We start from the raw sequence: 17,268 nt of genomic DNA, 5'->3' as shown, positions 1-17,268 counted from the left end.
TAATGAAGTGTATGTTTTTTATTAAGTGAAATTAATATGAAATGTGTTTATTTTATACACAAATTAATGGATAGATAGATTAATGGTAATTTAGTCATTTAGAGGTAAATTAAGTCTAAATACCAGAAATGCATAACTTATTACTTTAGTGAAGATAGTTTTATTACATTTCTTAAAAACGATACATTTCAACCTGTAAAAATGACTGTAGAAGGGCTAAACTGGCCTGATAAAATAACGAATTAAATCACATTAATTATAAAGTAAGTAGAATCATGGCTCTGTGTGTGTGTGTGTGTGTGTGTGTGTGTGTGCTCACCTTTCTCTGTGTGTGGAATGAGTCCCTGCAGTATCAGGATGAAATGCAGATTGTTTTCTGTGTCACTGAGAGTCAACATGGCGATTCCACCCATCCCAGAATGCACTTCTTCAGATGTCAGAATCGCACTGAATGTTTCTGTCCAGCAAACAGCAGGATATAAAATAAACATCTAATGAACTGAGAATGAAATAAAACGAATAATCTGAACTGTTCATTGAGTGACATAGTTTTGATGGAAATACAGTTAAAGCACACACACACCTGCAAACAGCGCTCTGTGTTTGATGATTTTGCCCTGTATCTCTTCCTTCCTGGTGTCAGTGGTTGTCATAGAAACATGGAGCTGCTCTGCCTCCAGTTGACGGATGTGAGACTTTGGAAGGTTCCTCCAAATTCCACAAATCTGCAAGCACACACATACAAACTTATACATGAAGTACCAGCAAACATGTATTGAACAGACAGACAGATAGATACAGTTGAAGTCAGAAGTTTAAATACACCTTAGCCAAACACATTTAAACTCAGTTTGAACAGAACTGGTCAGGTTTGTAGGCCTCCTTGCTCACACATGCTTTTTCAGTTCTGCCCACAAACTTTCTATCAGATTGAGGTCAGGGCTTTGTGATGGCCACTCCAATACCTTGACTTTGTTGTCTTTAAGACATTTTACCACAACTTTGGAGGTATGCTTGGGGTCATTGTCCATTTAGAAGACCATTTGCCACCGAGCTTTAATTTCCTGGCTGATGTCTTGAGATGTTGCTTCAATATATCCACATAATTTTCCTTCCTCATGATGCTATCTATTTTGTGAAGTGTACCAGTCCCTCCTGCAGCAAAGCACCCCCACAACATGATGCTGCCACCCACATGCTTCACGGTTGGGATGGTGTTCTTCGGCTTGCAAGCCTCACCTTTTTCCTCCCAACATAACGATGGTCATTATGGCCAAACAGTTCAATTTGTTTCATTAGACCAGAAGACATTTCTCCAAAAAGATCTTTGTCCCAATGTGCACTTGCAAACTGTAGTCTGTCTTTTTTATGGCAGTTTTGGAGCACTGGCTTCTTTCTTGCTGAGCAGCCTTTCAGGTTATGTTGATATAGGACTTGTTTTACTGTGGATATAGATACTTGTCTACCTGTTTCCTCCACCATCTTCACAAGGTCCTTTGCTGTTGTTCTGGGATTGATTTGCACTTTTCACACCAAACTACGTTCATCTCTAGGAGACCGAATGCATCTCCTTCCTGAGTGGTATGATGGCTGCGTGTTCCCATGGTGTTTATATTGTGTACTATTGTTTGTACAGATGAACGTGGTACCTTCAGTTGTTTGGAAATTGCTCCCAAGGATGAACCAGACTTGTGGAGGTCCTCAATTTTTTTTCTGAGGTCTTGGCTGATTTCTTTTGATCCTCCCATGATGTCAAGCAAAGAAGCACAGAGTTTGAAGGTAGGCCTTAAAATACATCCACAGATTGGATAATTGACTCCAATTATCCAATCAGAAGCTAAATTAGGCTTGACATCATTTTCGGGAATTTTCCAAGCTGCTTAAAGGCACAGTTAACTTAGTGTATGTAAACTTCTGACCCACTGGAATTGTGATATAGTCAATTGAAAGTGAAATAATCAGTCTGTAAACAATTGTTGGAAAAATCACTTGTGCCATGCACAAAATAGATGTCCTAAACTATTTGCCAAAATTAGTTTTAATGATTTCAACCTAAGTGTATGTAAACTTCTGACTTCAACTGTAGATAGATAGATAGATAGATAGATAGATAGATAGATAGACAGATAGATAAGACAGACAGACAGAATGATAGACAGGCAGATAGATAGAGAAGACGACAGACAGATAGATAGATAAATAGATAGATAGATAGATAGATAGATAGATAGATAGATAGATAGATAAACAGACAGACAGACAGAACGATAGACAGGCAGATAGACAGACAGACAGATAGATAAATTGATAGATAGACAGACAGAACAATAGACAGGCTGATAGATAGATAGAGAGACAGATAGATAGATAGACAGACAGATGTGCTTACCATGTCTGTCTCTGTCCATGGAACTCTGAACTCAAACACTGTGTTTCCATCGGAGTCGAGGAACGTGATAACACTTGGTCTGTTCATCCTGAAACAGATGAATATGTGAAATTATGGAATGAGAGAGAGATGAGTTTGAGCCATTGACATCACATGTGTTCTTATATGTGTGTGTGTGAGTTTTGTGTGTGTGTGTCACCTCTGGTATGTAATAGAGAACATCAGACTCGTTCGAGTGAGAGTGAAACGTGCTCGTGCCACACCATTTGATCTCGGCAGCCAAGAGTCCATTGAACCCGTCAACAATGCCACAAAATCTAGAGAAACAGAGAAAAAAATTAATCCATTTCATCAGGCTTAATCTGACTTCATAATTCAGAAGTATAAAAATCTAGATATGTGTGTCACCTAAATGAACCTTAGTCAGGGCAGACTTCATGTTAAATTTCTGTTCACGGAATATGGGCCAAAAATACTGATGACATCATCTTGCAATCATGGCCATTTGTTTTGAATTAAATATGACATCAACTCTGACTAAAGCCCATTACAAAGGTGTTTGTGCACCTGCACTAGCTATAGAGACACGAAATGAAAGAGCGAGACAGAAAGAGTCTCACCTGTCCGGCTGTCTCTGTTGCTGGTGTCTTCAGAGCTGATGTATGATCTGTCGTTGTAAGACTTCTGCAGATCATCCTCTTTCTCCTGGAAGAAGTCGAACAGAGACTCCACCTCTTTCCTCTCCGAGTCACCTGTAACCATGGAAACCCCCACCTTAGAATGATGTCGTAAAGCACGTAGACACTAGAAAAAGGTTTGGCGATTATCCTGAAAAAGGCCCGTAGAATTCTAGAGCGTATAATATAGTCGATATTCCAGTATCTGAACATGTTCTAGTTTTAGTTACGCTCAAACATGACCCAATACTCCATCCATCCTCACTCTCTTTCAATCATCATCCATCCATCCACGAAAAATAGCGCCGACCAAACGTTTCCATCATTCTCTCACACACAAGCACACTGTTTTCCCGTATAACGGTGTGACATTCCAAAATGCTGGACTGTGTTTCCATTTGTTAAGTCTCACCAGACGTAGAAAAACACACACACGTGTGTGTGTGTGTGTGTGTATGTGTAGTGTGTATGTGTGTGTGTGTGTGTGTGTGTGTGTGTGTGTGTGTGTGTGTGTGTGTGTGTGTGTGTGTGTGTGTGGGTGTTTTACCTTTTGGACACGTTTTACAGCATCGTCCCGGGAGCAGGATGGGGTCATCGCAGGTCGGTTCGGGACAGTCCTGTTTCATATTCCGACAGCTCACCTTCCCGAACACTTTTCCACGGCGACTACTCTGCTGCTCAAAGAGAAAAATGCTTAGAATTCCTATGAACACACAACTGAAGTGAATATGTGTGTGTGTGTGTGTGTGTGTGTGTGTGTGAGGCCTTACCGGTTCACAGTGACACATAACACAGTGCATAATGCCAAATGGTTCGCCAAGATCCGGGTGCCACGTGTCCTCCAGGGAATAAAAGCGTCCACCAAAGGAGCAACCTTTAAGAAAATAAACATATGCAACACGTGATCAACATTTTCTTGTACACGCAGACCTTTATAGTGTGTGTGTATGTGCTTTAATTTTGTGGTCCGGAATGTGTAAAAAAAAAAGCTTATTTCTGAGCCAGACATTCAGGCACATGACTTTACTTAAACAATGACAAGCAGCAAATATGATTTCATCTCTCCTAATGAAATCATACACCCACATCAGACAGCAGCACTGGTAACCAAAACATTTCTTTTGCTTTGTTTTGATGAGAGAATGAGAGATTTGAGTAAATTTGGCGTTAAAACGTTTATGGCATCTGGAACGGATTCAGTTATCATCAGTTACAGTTTACTGCCTCCTTTTATAGAGCGAGACTATTAAACAATTTATTGTTAAACTAAACACACACTCAAAGACACACACACACAAACTGTAATATGATCACGTAGACGCCAATCGCAAAGAAATGTCTTTGAAATTGCATCAAAGTCTCTTGGGCAAGAAAGATTTGAACAAGTGCCAATATTCTTCACAGATATAAGTATAAAAGTAATTTTGCTAAATTGTCTAATTTCTAATAACTTTCTATATAAAGCATCTTTAATAGTTCTAAGTTTATGCCAAGAATCTTCTTATCAAGAACATGTTTCTTTGGAGATTAAAACTATTGATTTTTTGTTTAAGTCAGAATAGCAGAAAAGATTAAGTACTTTCTACACTGAATAAGTTAGTTTACGTGTGAACTTGAAAATATTAAGTAAATTCTACATTTGTACTCAATTCAAACATGCAAAAATGAAAACTCTAGCTAATAAGTAAATATTAATTAGAATTGTTTATTATCTTTACAATGCATCATCATGTATCAGTCCTAATGGAGAAAACCTAGTCATATTTATTTGCTAATCTGAGTACATTTCACAGGTAAATAAAATAAGTACATTTTACTTAACTTTTCGAAGCTGGTGTTCCCAGCATGCACCGGCTTGAATAATGAATGAGCTTGCATGGTTCACTGTTTGCAAGAGGATTTACACTGTTTTTGTTTATTTCGTTGAGTTCATTTTCAACTCAAAATTGCCAGCATGTTTCTTATTATCATGTTTCATGCACCAAGTGTTGAGGTCTGCATGCACAACTTTGGATCTTGATTCTTGCTCTATGAATGCAAGGCGATGTTGTCTAATAGACTATAAAGCATGCATACAGCTTCTGTGTGTCATGTGGTACATTACTTACTATGTTAAAATGCATTGAAATGATAGCACACTTTTAATAGCATGGCTTAATTTAGTGCAACATTGCTTGAATAAAATGCACAACGAGTGAGTAAAATGTACTTGTATTTCTAATTAAAGCCATCAAGAATTGTGTGTAGCCTTTACTTGAAAATATGGTCTGTTACGTTTACTAGCACTTTCTTTCTTTCTTTCTCAGTGTTGATGTTTCATTATAGGTTTGTCTATAACAGATTTGGATTTCTGGGTATTTAAAACATGGTTCCCTTAAGAACTCATTAAAATATCTTTGTGGCAGTTTTAATGGTATTCCAATGAAAACAGACCGTAGAAGCTTTTTGGAACCATTATTTAAAAGTGTATGCATTGAAAATGGTTCTTGATAAGAAGAGGGTTGTTTTGCTGAAACTAAGAACCACCGACGAACCTTGTAGGGTTCTTGAGATGGCCATATAGATCTTCTAAGATTAACCAGATTCTGATTTGGACCTCCAAATAATCTTATAGCCAGCCTGTATAGTGAGTGTTCTTGAGTTGGCTGAAGGGTTCTTTGGAGGTTAGAAAGTTCTTGATTCATCCTTTATGTTTAAGAGTGTGACACTTACCGGATAAGCCTTTAGATATCATTAGTTCTCTCTCGGGTTGGATGGGCAGCGCTGGTGTCTTGAGTCTCGAACCCTGAGCCGATGCGACCGATGCGCAACCGAGAATGCACAGCAACCGTAGCACCTCCATCACCACTGCGTAAATCCTTCTTCTTCACCACAAGATCAATAAATAATCATATACAAATGGAAATAACTCAGTGATACAGTTCTTCTCGTTGTAACTGAGCTTAGATGTCTCTCCTGACTTCAGTGTTTTATATCGCGTCGCGTCAGAGCGCGAGTTGCGCGTGTGTCTGGACCGTCAGCGCGAGCGGGACGCGGATTTATACTGCGCTCGTGAAGGGGCGGAACGGAACCTCAGATGCCCCAGAAACTCTTCACCTGCGAAAATCAACCTTTAATACACATTTACAAACAAATCATATTTTTTAAACAGTTCAACAGTCTGGCATCTTTTCCTCTCATCATTTTTAAACTTTAGGGTTCCTGTTAGAACCAAAAATATTATAAAGAGCCTAATAATAATAGGCCAATTCACAAAAATAAAATATTCTATTATACCTTTTATCTTAAGAGTACAATTAACCTGAAAAAAAAATGTTTATTATTATTATTATTATTATTATTATTATTATTATTAGAGTAAGCCCTGCAATGTTTACAAAAACATTGATTTTTCCACATAAGTGATCCTATCCCACCCCTACACTCTTTAAAATATTATTTTAATATTATTATTCTCATTTTTATCTCTTTAACTTTTTAAAGGGCCATACGTATGAATTTAAAGTTTAAGATAGTTAGTTAAAAACTAAAAGGCAAGGCTCCGATCATAAATCAGGGTTTTGCTTGTCTGATATCATTAGAGAACCTGTTTAAGTTTGCTCGAGACACTTTATACTCTTTTTATTTTTAATGCAATCTCTGTAACCTTCTGGTGCTTTAAAGAACATGGATATGAAAATCTATTCTCCAAAGCACCACATGGCAACTCTATATACAGCCAAACACGGTTCTTGAGGACTCTTGCTGAACCAAAGAACCATTGAAGAACTTGATTTTTAAAAGTCTAGATTTCACATTGTTGTCCTTTTCTAAAAGCCATTTCACTCACATTTTCAGCTACCCTCCACTTGTCCACCCATGCAATAATCACCCCATCTATAGAGCTTCCTTTGGGGTATTTTTAAGTCACTAAAGCTCTGGTTTAGATGATTCACATTTTAATGTGCTTCAACGCCCATCAGCCCCCTGGCAGAATCAAAGGCTGTGTGGGGATCTTTTATTTCTCTAGATGTCCTACACAAGTAACTCACACAATGCATATTCACTGAGGAACCAAAGCAACTATATTTCCCCTCAGTGAGTCTGTGGTGTATCTCAATATGGTCTTCAGAAAAGCTTGTTCTAGTCTTTCAAGAATGAAAAAAAAAACTGTAATGAGGAACACTTTCATTTAGTGTTGATGAGAATTGTTAAAGCTGTAAGCACTCAAAATATAACTTTAATAAGAGCATACAGTAGCCTGCATACTTCTGAACTGACATTTAAAAGGTCGGATGAAATCAAACTTGATTCTCATCTCTTGCAAATATGAGAACTTATTTTGCTTTTATTGTCTGTATAAAATGCATTGTTTTTATTTGCATGGGAGAACAGCAGCACTAGAAAATTATTAATATGCCAATTATGATAATAATAATAATAATGGCTTCTATTGTAAGTCATGATGGTTTGTTAAATCCCCTCCTCTCCGTATGCTAGTATAGGGCCATTTCCCCCTCTACAGGATTTGAAAGGCTCTGAATAATGGAGGATAATGGAATAATAAAATCACAAAATAATAAAGTGGCCGAATGAGCGGTGCGGTCATATATCAAGCGATCCGGAAACCTCTCAGGGGCCCCGGGACCCTTACCTCTCCATGCACATGTTAAACATGACTATAGAGCCGCAACACAACGCGTTATTCATGAGAAAGGAAACGCGCAATAAACTCCAGCAGGGGTGAAAGGAGGAAGAGATTTCAGCTTGTTCGCTTTATCGAGTGCATGCACTGAGAATACAAATAAATGAACCACACCAACCCAACAGTGTGTTTCTTTGTCTGACGGGGTTTTATTGGTGTAGGATGCACTTAAAAAGTTTGATAAACGGATTCGCTTGTTTTGCTTAATGTTTTGTATTTTCAGCCATTTTTAAGGGTCTTTTAGAGTCTCAAATAAATAATGTGGATTAATAATTGCTAAATCTAATGAATTATAGCCTACGTTATTTCTAGTATTCATAAATATTTGTTTATTTTTTTTAAATATAATTTATATTTATTTAGCTATTTGTTATTAGGCTAAACATTCATTCTGCATTAAATATATAAATATTATTATTTCATATGTTATAAATTATTTTAAAACTTGCACATGTAGAAAATTATCATAAACAATTTATTTATCATTATCATAATTATGTATAATTGTTTTTATTTCTATTATAATTCTATTCAACTATTATAAATTATCAAATATAATTCTATAAATTATTATTATTTAATATATAATGCATAATTTTAAAACTTACACATGTAGGAAATTATTATAAACAATTTATTTGTCATTATCATAATTATGTATAATTGTTTTTGTTTCTATTATAATTCTATTCAATGATAATAAATTATAACGTATTAATTTGATAAAATATTATTATTTAAAATATAATGCGTAATTTAAAAACTTGCACATGTAGGAAATTATTATATACAATTTATTAATCATTATCAAAATTATATATGATTATTTAATTTATATTATAATTATATTAAACTATAATACATTATAGCAAATAACATTTGTATATAGTACATTATTTAAAACTTGCACATGTGGGAAATTATTATATACAATTTATTTATAATTAGCATAATTATTCTCATTTCTATTGTAACTGTATTAAACTATAATAAATGATAACGTATTAAATATATCAAATATTATTATTTAAAAATGTTCAAATTTAAGAAGTTATTTATAATTCTTGTAGTTTAATTTAAGATTATTTGTTTTAGATTTTATTCTAATTAATATATAAATTATAACTACAAATAGAACAAAATAATTAGTAAAATATATTACAGCAAATGTAACATTTATGGCATAATTCTAGCTAAATTAAAAACAGTCTCGCTGTGATGACTGTGTTGTAATGGGAGATTCTCATGGTCGTTATAGTCCAATTATCTCCGTTAACAGACATGTGAGACAGAACTAAACACCACAATATACACAGCAAATGCTCTGTGTGTGTATTAGCGTTTCCGAAATGAGTTCACAGGTACACACGAGGTGCTTTCGGTGTGTAAGGTGTGTTATTTTCATGCTGATGGTGCTTCACACCTGCGCTCGCGCATCCGCTGAGAATGGGAATCGATCATCAATCGATCATGAGCTGTTTGCATTTCATCATGAGGTGATAACAGAAGTTATTATTCATGTGTTCTGATGAGAAGGGCGTGTGAACTCTGACAGAACACTTTCTGCCTGATTCAATTAATAAGGGCGTGTTGACACTAGTGTGTTTACAGGTATGTGTGGGTTTGTTGAAAGAAACTCAAATATCATTTACTCCACAACAATGCACTTTTTATGAAGATGATAATACAGTAATTTTGCCCATTACCATGATGGACGTACCATGATATTCTTTGAAGTAGACTACAATTGAAGTACCATGTACATGGTCATCAGATTATTATTATTAGTAATATTCTTCTGTAAGGTACTATTTATAGGATTTGCATATGGTATAGTTTTGGTACAGTATTACCATAAAAATATGCCATGCATGGAAAAACTATAATAATACCAAGTTTTTGCACCTTGCCATGGTACAGAAATTCGATATTTGGCAATATATGCCAAAAATATATATGTATGTTCATATATGGTTTTCACCGATATAACACACACACACACACACACACACACACACACACACACACACACACACACTCATACACACACACACACACACACACACACACACACACACAGACATACACACACTCACACATACACACACACACACACACACTCATACACACACACACACTCACATTCATACACTCATACACACACACACTCATACACTCATACACACACACTACACACACTCATACACACACACACACTCATACACACACACACTCACACACACACACACAAACACACACATTCACTCACACACACATGTTAGTGCAGCTATCATTATGAGGACTCTCCATAGACATAATGATTTTTATACTGTATAAACTATAGATTCTATCCCCTAACCCTAACCCTACCCCTAAACCTAACCCTCACAAAAAACTTTCTGTATTTTTACATTTTCAATAAAACATCGTTTAGTATGTTTTTTAAGTGATTTGAATTATGGGGACACAAGAAATGTCCTCATAAACCACATTTATAGCATAATACACTTGTAATTACCAGTTTATAACCTAAAAAAAAAGTCCTCGTAAACCACTTAAACCCGCCCACACTCACACACACACACACACACACACACACACACACACACGCACACACACACACACTACACACACACACACACACACACTACACACACTACACACATACACACACACACACACACATTCTATATTGTAGATGTGTGTGTATATATGTGTGGGTGTGTGTGTGTGTGTATATAAGATAAATATATATAAGATACATTAATGTACCATGGTACATAATCATTCAGTACCATGTTATATATAAAAGTACATTGGTATTACCTTTTTTCAAGTGTATTCAAAACACAAGTTTATCTTGCTTTCCATATGAGGACACACAGTAATCACAACAGACTGAACCTACCAACCCCCCCCCCCCCCACCCCCCAAAAAAGTTTACTTTATTTTAAAACTTTATTTATGACTTGGTTTTTCTACTTGAGGACATCCCCATAGGATGATTTTATCAGACAATAAATATATATTTATATACTATATACTTCAATAAAATGACTGTTGCAATACTTTTCTAATTTCTCTTTATTTTGCAGCTTTCTCAAGCAGAAACCGTCTTCCATCTGAAGGCTACATGAGTTTCACATCAACAGCCGATAGATGATTCACATCATGTTTCTGATGGCAGCTCACCGTGACTGTCTAGCTGATTATTGTTTGAAAACTGTCGGGAAACAGTAAATACACACATCCTGTCCCAGTGCACGGGTGCCAAAAGTGTTTATCAAGTCCAGCGATCATCAGACACACACAGACGGCGTCAGGCGTTCATATATTCATTACTAAGTTTGAAAAAGTCTTGGACGCATAGAAATAAAACAGAAAAACAGCAAACACACTGGTGACTTCACTCATTAGGCAGCATGAATCAGAGTTTTGCCCACGTAAAACCCTTTGAAAACTATTTATTTGTTTTGTTTTTGGAGAAACCAGGAACATACTGATATGCTGTTCTCAAGGGTGTCACGGCATGAATGCATGGTGATAATGGAAATCAACAGGTCACTAACAGACAGAATTACTCATTTAAAATGCAAATGAACCTCTTTCATGCATATTAGCTCTTGAAGGGAAGCAGACAGTTTTCTAGTTTATCAAACCCAGGTGCCAACAGAAGGTCTTGAGTTTTGCATTCTCACCTCTGTGAAACACAACAGGAGCCCCGGAGAACAAATTCACCCGTTGGAAAGACAAATCACAAGTGAGATCTCTTTAATATCTCAACTGTTTCTTCTAGACAGCATGACATTAAATGGAGAGCAAATGGAAGTCTCCTGCTTCTCAGAAAAAGATCCCAGTAATCTCACAAGTATCCCTTCTAGCGATTCGGAAGAGAATTCAGTATCAACTCTTTGTCTCTGTAAATGATGCTCTAGAAATATACTGTTTACCACTTTCTACTTTCCCTGTGCAACATACACACATATAAATGTTTTTGTTTACAAGGTAAATGACTTCCATGCTTGTTTTCCAACGGCGCATTAGTGCACTCGTTTAGTCGCATATGAAACTCTGTGAAAGCATAAATCGAATCATCTCGGACCATTTGGAATGATCGATTTTTAAGGAGACAGTATGCAAGATGTGTGGTTTGCTGCTCAGTCTGGGTGGTCTGATGAATCAAATTACTGTGCCGGCCAAGACACAAACAAGAACTGTAAATGTGTGTGTGAGAGAAAGAGGATGCCATATTAGTCGTCTCTCTGGGAATACTTGATTGGGATTGATCAGTGGTGGCAATCTTTGGCCAAATATTTTGACATTGTCCCAGGAAAGTGCTACCTTGCACAGCTGTGCTGGTTTCATGTCTCTCATAATGTATCATGTCAGAAATGAACTTCCATTAAGGAAGATTTGAATTTCACTGGCTTTTTTAACGCTTATGAAGGCATCCTGTCTGTTTAAAAGTAAAAAAATATAAATAGAGTAAATATAGAAGCTGCTTTTTTTTAATTTTTTTATATCAGGGTCATGGTGGCATTTTTGCCCTGAACCCCGCTTAATTTTTGACCCTGTGTCAGCCTCTCTTTCACTGAAGGATCAACATTGTTTCAGATGTTTCTCCTGAAACTCCTAGACAAATCAACTGTTGACATTCAGTAAGAGTATAGAGTTATAAAATGAATGTGGATGGCAAAGCTTGATTGCAGACAATGTTGAGATCTCTTAAATCTCTGAGAAGCAGAGGGGGTCCTGGGTAGCTCAGCGAGTATTGACGCTGACTATCACCCCTGGAGTCACGAGTTCGAATCCAGGGTGTGCTGAGTGACTCCAGCCAGCAACCAAATTGGCCCGGTTGCTAGGGAGGGTAGAGTCACATGGGGTAACCTCCTCGTGGTCGCTATAATGTGGTTCTCGCTCTCGGTGGGGCGCGTGGTGAGTTGTGCGTGAATGCTGCAGAGACTAGCGTGAAGCCTCCACATGCAATACGTCTCCATGGTAACCCGCTCAACAATTGACGGTCTCAGACGTGGAGGCAACTGAGATTCATCCTCCGCCACCTGGATTGAGGCGAGTCACTACGCCACCACGAGGACTTAGAGCGCATTGAGAATTGGGCATTCCAAATTGGGGAGAAAAAAAATACAAAATTAAAAATAAAGTCTCTGAGAAGCAGGAAACTTCACCAAATGTTGCTGTTTGCTCTCCATTTAACCCTTTAATACATACCATAGGTCTTTTTTGAACTGGGACTTTTTTGAGCTTCCATAAATGATATTTTTATGATTATTTCATATCCAGAGGTAGGTGGTAACACACTACATTTACTCCGTTACATTTACTTGAGTAACTCTTTAGAGAGTAGGTTTTAAGAGTAGGAGTACTTTTAAGAGTAGGTTTAATGGTGGGTATGTTTTACTCAAGTGAAATTTTTATGAAAAAAATATACTCTTACTTTGTAACTATTACTGTCATTACATTACTGATTTGGATTTAATAAGCGTTAATAAAGGCGTAATTTATTGAGATATTTAGGAATGGGACTTTTATGGCACCGGAACTCAGTATTGGGGAGTAGCTAATTACATGTAGTGACGCTACTAACTTAACTACATTTTTCAGTAGCTTGACAGTAGCTCAGCTGCTTTTAAAACAGAGTAGCTTTTCCAGTAGCGAACTACTTTTTCCAGCAAGTAGCGGTGTAGCGTGACCAAACGCTACATCATGTTGGTCAGATTATAACTAATAGCCTTCCTTATTGCGTAGAAGCCAAACTTTTACCGGCAAAACGTCCGACGATCTGGCAGCATATTTCTGTCTGCTGATCAGAATCAGGCAGCATCGTCTTCTTCTTTTGTAATGGCAGATCACAAACAAAAATAGTGAATTACCACCATCTGAGAGCTTATTACAGTTCACTTGGATAAGAAGAGATTGTCTGATGGTTATGTAAAGCGAGTGACCACAGTTTGTTTACCTTTACAAGATGTTCAGGGGCAGGTAAATCTGATAATGATGAAAGATTTTATTCTTCTATGAAACAAAGAATGTTTTAGACACTTTGTTCTTAATAGATCACACAACAGCCTATTTTACTATTTTAAATAAAATAATTCCAAAAGTGATTATTGCCTTTTGAGGGATTTTGTTTCTGTTCTAAATATGTTTATTTTCCTTCTCATCATCTGTGCGTTATTGAGAGCAGCGAGTGAATTATTATTATAATATTTATAAATATACAGTATATATTAATTATTATAATAATTACTATCATGCAGAACTATTTGATTTCTCCATTTCGTAGCATTTAATTAACTATTATTTTCATGTAAAATAAATAAAATGATTGGTAAAAGAAATAATTTATGGCATGTATTATTATGCAACAATCTAGGATGACCATCCGTCCACTTTTTTTGGACCTGAACAAAGCGAACAAATATTTGTAGAGCAACCTCTGTATATGAACATGTAAAGCTGGCACTTGCATGTCAATGGCAAAAAAGTCAGAAAATACAATGAGCATGAACCCAGGTGAGGGGAGAAACAAGCCCTGAGTCTTTATTCACATACTATATTATCCACACTAAATATTAAGTGACAAGAACAAAAAATGCCAGCCCAAGGAGAGTTTGTCATAAAAATGTGATCTTTAGGGATGTAGGCTACACCTGGCCACAGCAGGACTGAAAAGTGTGAAGTATAGTAAAAAACAAGATTTTTTAATGGCGTCTGATCTTTCTTGTTTTTATTTTATACTGCTGTATTTTATTTTATGGCCATTATTAACTGTACTAATGTTACTATTAATTAAATGTATTAAATACATTCAATATATTTAATTAAACACATTAAATGTATTTAATTAATACATTAATTAATAAATGTCATTAGTGTAAATTTTGTTATTAATATTATTGGTTTGATAGTAACATAAAATAAATATTGCCTCATTAAGTAGCTTCAATGTAGCTAGCTATTTTTAGATAGCAACTTGTAGTGTAGCTAACTACTTTTTCAAAAGAGTAGCTTGACTGTAGCTTAACTACTTAAAATTATGAAAAGCTTGTAGCTTGTCAAACTACAGTTTCAAAGTAGCTTCCCCAACACTGCTGGAACTTTACAGTGGCGCTCTGTCACTCGAGTTCATCACTCATCATTCAGCAGCAAGGCCTCAAAACAAACACAGTGAAAATGAAGAGTTACGTTTATGCGATGCCTTCATTCAACACCAAAACAAGCGTACATAATTACAGATTCAACACGTTGCTGTAAGTTGTGGTGATGATAATAAAGCTTGGTTGTTTGCTGTGATAATGGCCAGTTTCAGCGTGATTCTGTTAACTATGGGCTCTATTTTCTTCAGTTTTTAATTGTACATTTTCTTATATCAGTGCTGCAGTACATCAGTGCTTATAAATCCATGTTACAAACTGTCTACACTGGACATGAGCGATGTCGTGTCGCAACGCCATGTGGACGCATCCACTGTCATCATCGTCATTGATTATAATGGGAGCGATTTGTTTTTGTCTCATCGTGCTGCGCCGCTCGAGTCTGATGTAGACAGAAAGTGATTTTGCTCTGTTGATTCTCTTAAGGACAACAGAAACAAGCTCTGAAATAAAATAAGCCTAAACGTGCCTCTAAACACAGAGATAAGGTGCAACTTCACTTTTTATTGTACACTAATGATCTAAATTATTTTGTCAGTGTATACAGTATACTGTAAGCCACAGAATATACTGAACTAAGAATGCATGCATTCAACAGAGGTCAACAGAGAATGGCCAGACTGGTTTGAACTGACAAAGTCTACGGTAACTCAGATAACCACTCTGTACAATTGTGCTGAGAAGAATATCATCTCTGAATGCACAACATGTCGAACCTTGAGGCGGATGGGCTACAACAGCAGAAGACCACATCGGGCACTTTATTAGGACCATAGTGTTCCTAATAAAGTGTTCCGTGAGTGTATATTTCTTTGTTTATTACAAGACAAATGAGTACTATATCACATTGATTTTCTTTTTGACAATGGCGAATTATCAGTATCTCATACGCGTGTACACATACATATTAAACATGGTGTTTCCTACTCAAGGTGGCGCTGTTGTTTCAGTGATTGACTTGATTTACATTTGACAAGGAAACAACATGGAAGTAAACTATAGCAAGTTTAACACATGAGAACATAATTGAAAATAATACACAGACGAGTGAAACAGCCGCATGACCACCTCGGGGTGTGCATTATTTTTTCAATAATTCAACGGCCTGTCGTCAATTATTCCTTACATGTACTTTACTATTATTTTCAAATTGTCTTGAAAATGTTTTACAAATTGGACACTATCTGGGCATTTTGTAGATGTGATAGATATACGTGCCAGGTCACTAAAGATCCGAGGTATGTAATAATGTTTGGTGAAACACCCATACATTCAAGGGTTAATCTCACTGCTGTCTAGGAGAAACTGTGACTTGTGGCTTTTCTTTCTTACATGTTTATATCATCCACTGGAGGTAGAAATGAGTGTTTTTCATTGTTGCATTTGTCCTCTATCTTTCTCTACAGGACAAATTAAAGTTGTGCTCCCTGGCCATTTCACACAACACGGTCTGAGTTCGGTATAACATACTACCGTAGTACTCGTATCTATATATACAGCACAAAATAGTATGAGTAGTATGGTAATAAGTAATTTGGCATTTATTTGGAATGTCAGTTTCTGAAATAACCATTGTAGGATGGTTGGCAGCTTTTCTGGTCTGTCAACAGTCACTAAATGTGAATTTTTCTTTTGGGGAATTTGGTTTAAATCAGTTTTTTTTTTTTATATATATATAAATTGAAATAAATCTAATAATAGTTAAATAATTAAAATAATATTTGATCTCTGCGGTCAACCATGTTTATTCTCGCTGCAGGTCAAGCTGTATTTAATGCAGGCTGGGTCATGATTTCTTTTACCTTGTGTAGTTTTGTTGATGTTTTTGAGGCTGAGTGCATGTCACACAACCTGTCCATGTTGGCATTTGTCTAATTTCACGAGCTTCTACCAAGTGACAGATGACTTTACACCAAAATACAGTATTGTAAAGTGTGATCGGACACACCATTTTTGAGTCAACCGCAAAAGATATGGGAACACGGCTCGCCATCAGTCTGGGGGGTGGAGTGCCCGTTGATCGTTTCGCTGTCAGTCAGGTCATGGGGAATGCCCCCCTTAGCCCTCATGTTACACATGACCAAATTGGACCTATTTTCTCTTCCCTTTTAAAAGTTTTATTTTGCTATTCTAATACTGGAAGCTCAATAGGTTTTGGAACAGAGCCGCTCTGTACTGGTGTTGTGCTCAGACAGCGAGCCGAGAGTTGAACTGGAGCTAACATTGGACATGAGTCCAGAATCGGAGTCTGACACGGCCGACATCTCTTCAAACTTCTGGATCACCGTTCTCACAGAGCCAAACGACACATCCTGCCTCCAGCGCCCTCGTCCCGCCCCTCCC

General features: G+C 36.7%; 2 protein-coding genes across 3 annotated transcripts in view; one reads left to right on the top strand and one right to left on the bottom strand.

The window, feature by feature from the left end:
• LOC127429922 (chordin-like) overlaps positions 1-6,055 on the bottom strand; it is a 63,565-nt gene extending 57,510 nt beyond the window's left edge. For both annotated transcript variants that reach the window (XM_051679285.1, XM_051679284.1), the window contains exons 1-8: positions 5,779-6,055; positions 3,837-3,940; positions 3,614-3,740; positions 3,010-3,141; positions 2,589-2,706; positions 2,390-2,477; positions 584-725; positions 320-457 (exon numbers count right to left, since the gene is read on the bottom strand). In XM_051679285.1, the coding sequence (XP_051535245.1) occupies positions 320-457; positions 584-725; positions 2,390-2,477; positions 2,589-2,706; positions 3,010-3,141; positions 3,614-3,740; positions 3,837-3,940; positions 5,779-5,908 (979 nt within the window). In that variant the 5' untranslated portion in view covers positions 5,909-6,055. The remainder of the gene's footprint in view (positions 1-319; positions 458-583; positions 726-2,389; positions 2,478-2,588; positions 2,707-3,009; positions 3,142-3,613; positions 3,741-3,836; positions 3,941-5,778) is intronic.
• The window catches only part of LOC127429940 (uncharacterized), a 97,806-nt gene that overhangs the window by 71,354 nt on the left and 9,184 nt on the right, over positions 1-17,268 (top strand). The gene's annotated exons all lie outside the window — the stretch shown is intronic.

This window comes from Myxocyprinus asiaticus, chromosome 39 (genome assembly GCF_019703515.2).
Source record: "Myxocyprinus asiaticus isolate MX2 ecotype Aquarium Trade chromosome 39, UBuf_Myxa_2, whole genome shotgun sequence".
In the NCBI taxonomy this organism is placed as follows: Eukaryota; Metazoa; Chordata; class Actinopteri; order Cypriniformes; family Catostomidae; genus Myxocyprinus; species Myxocyprinus asiaticus.
The sequence above is the reverse complement of the archived record's forward strand: the minus strand, read 5'-3'. Positions and strand labels throughout refer to the sequence as shown.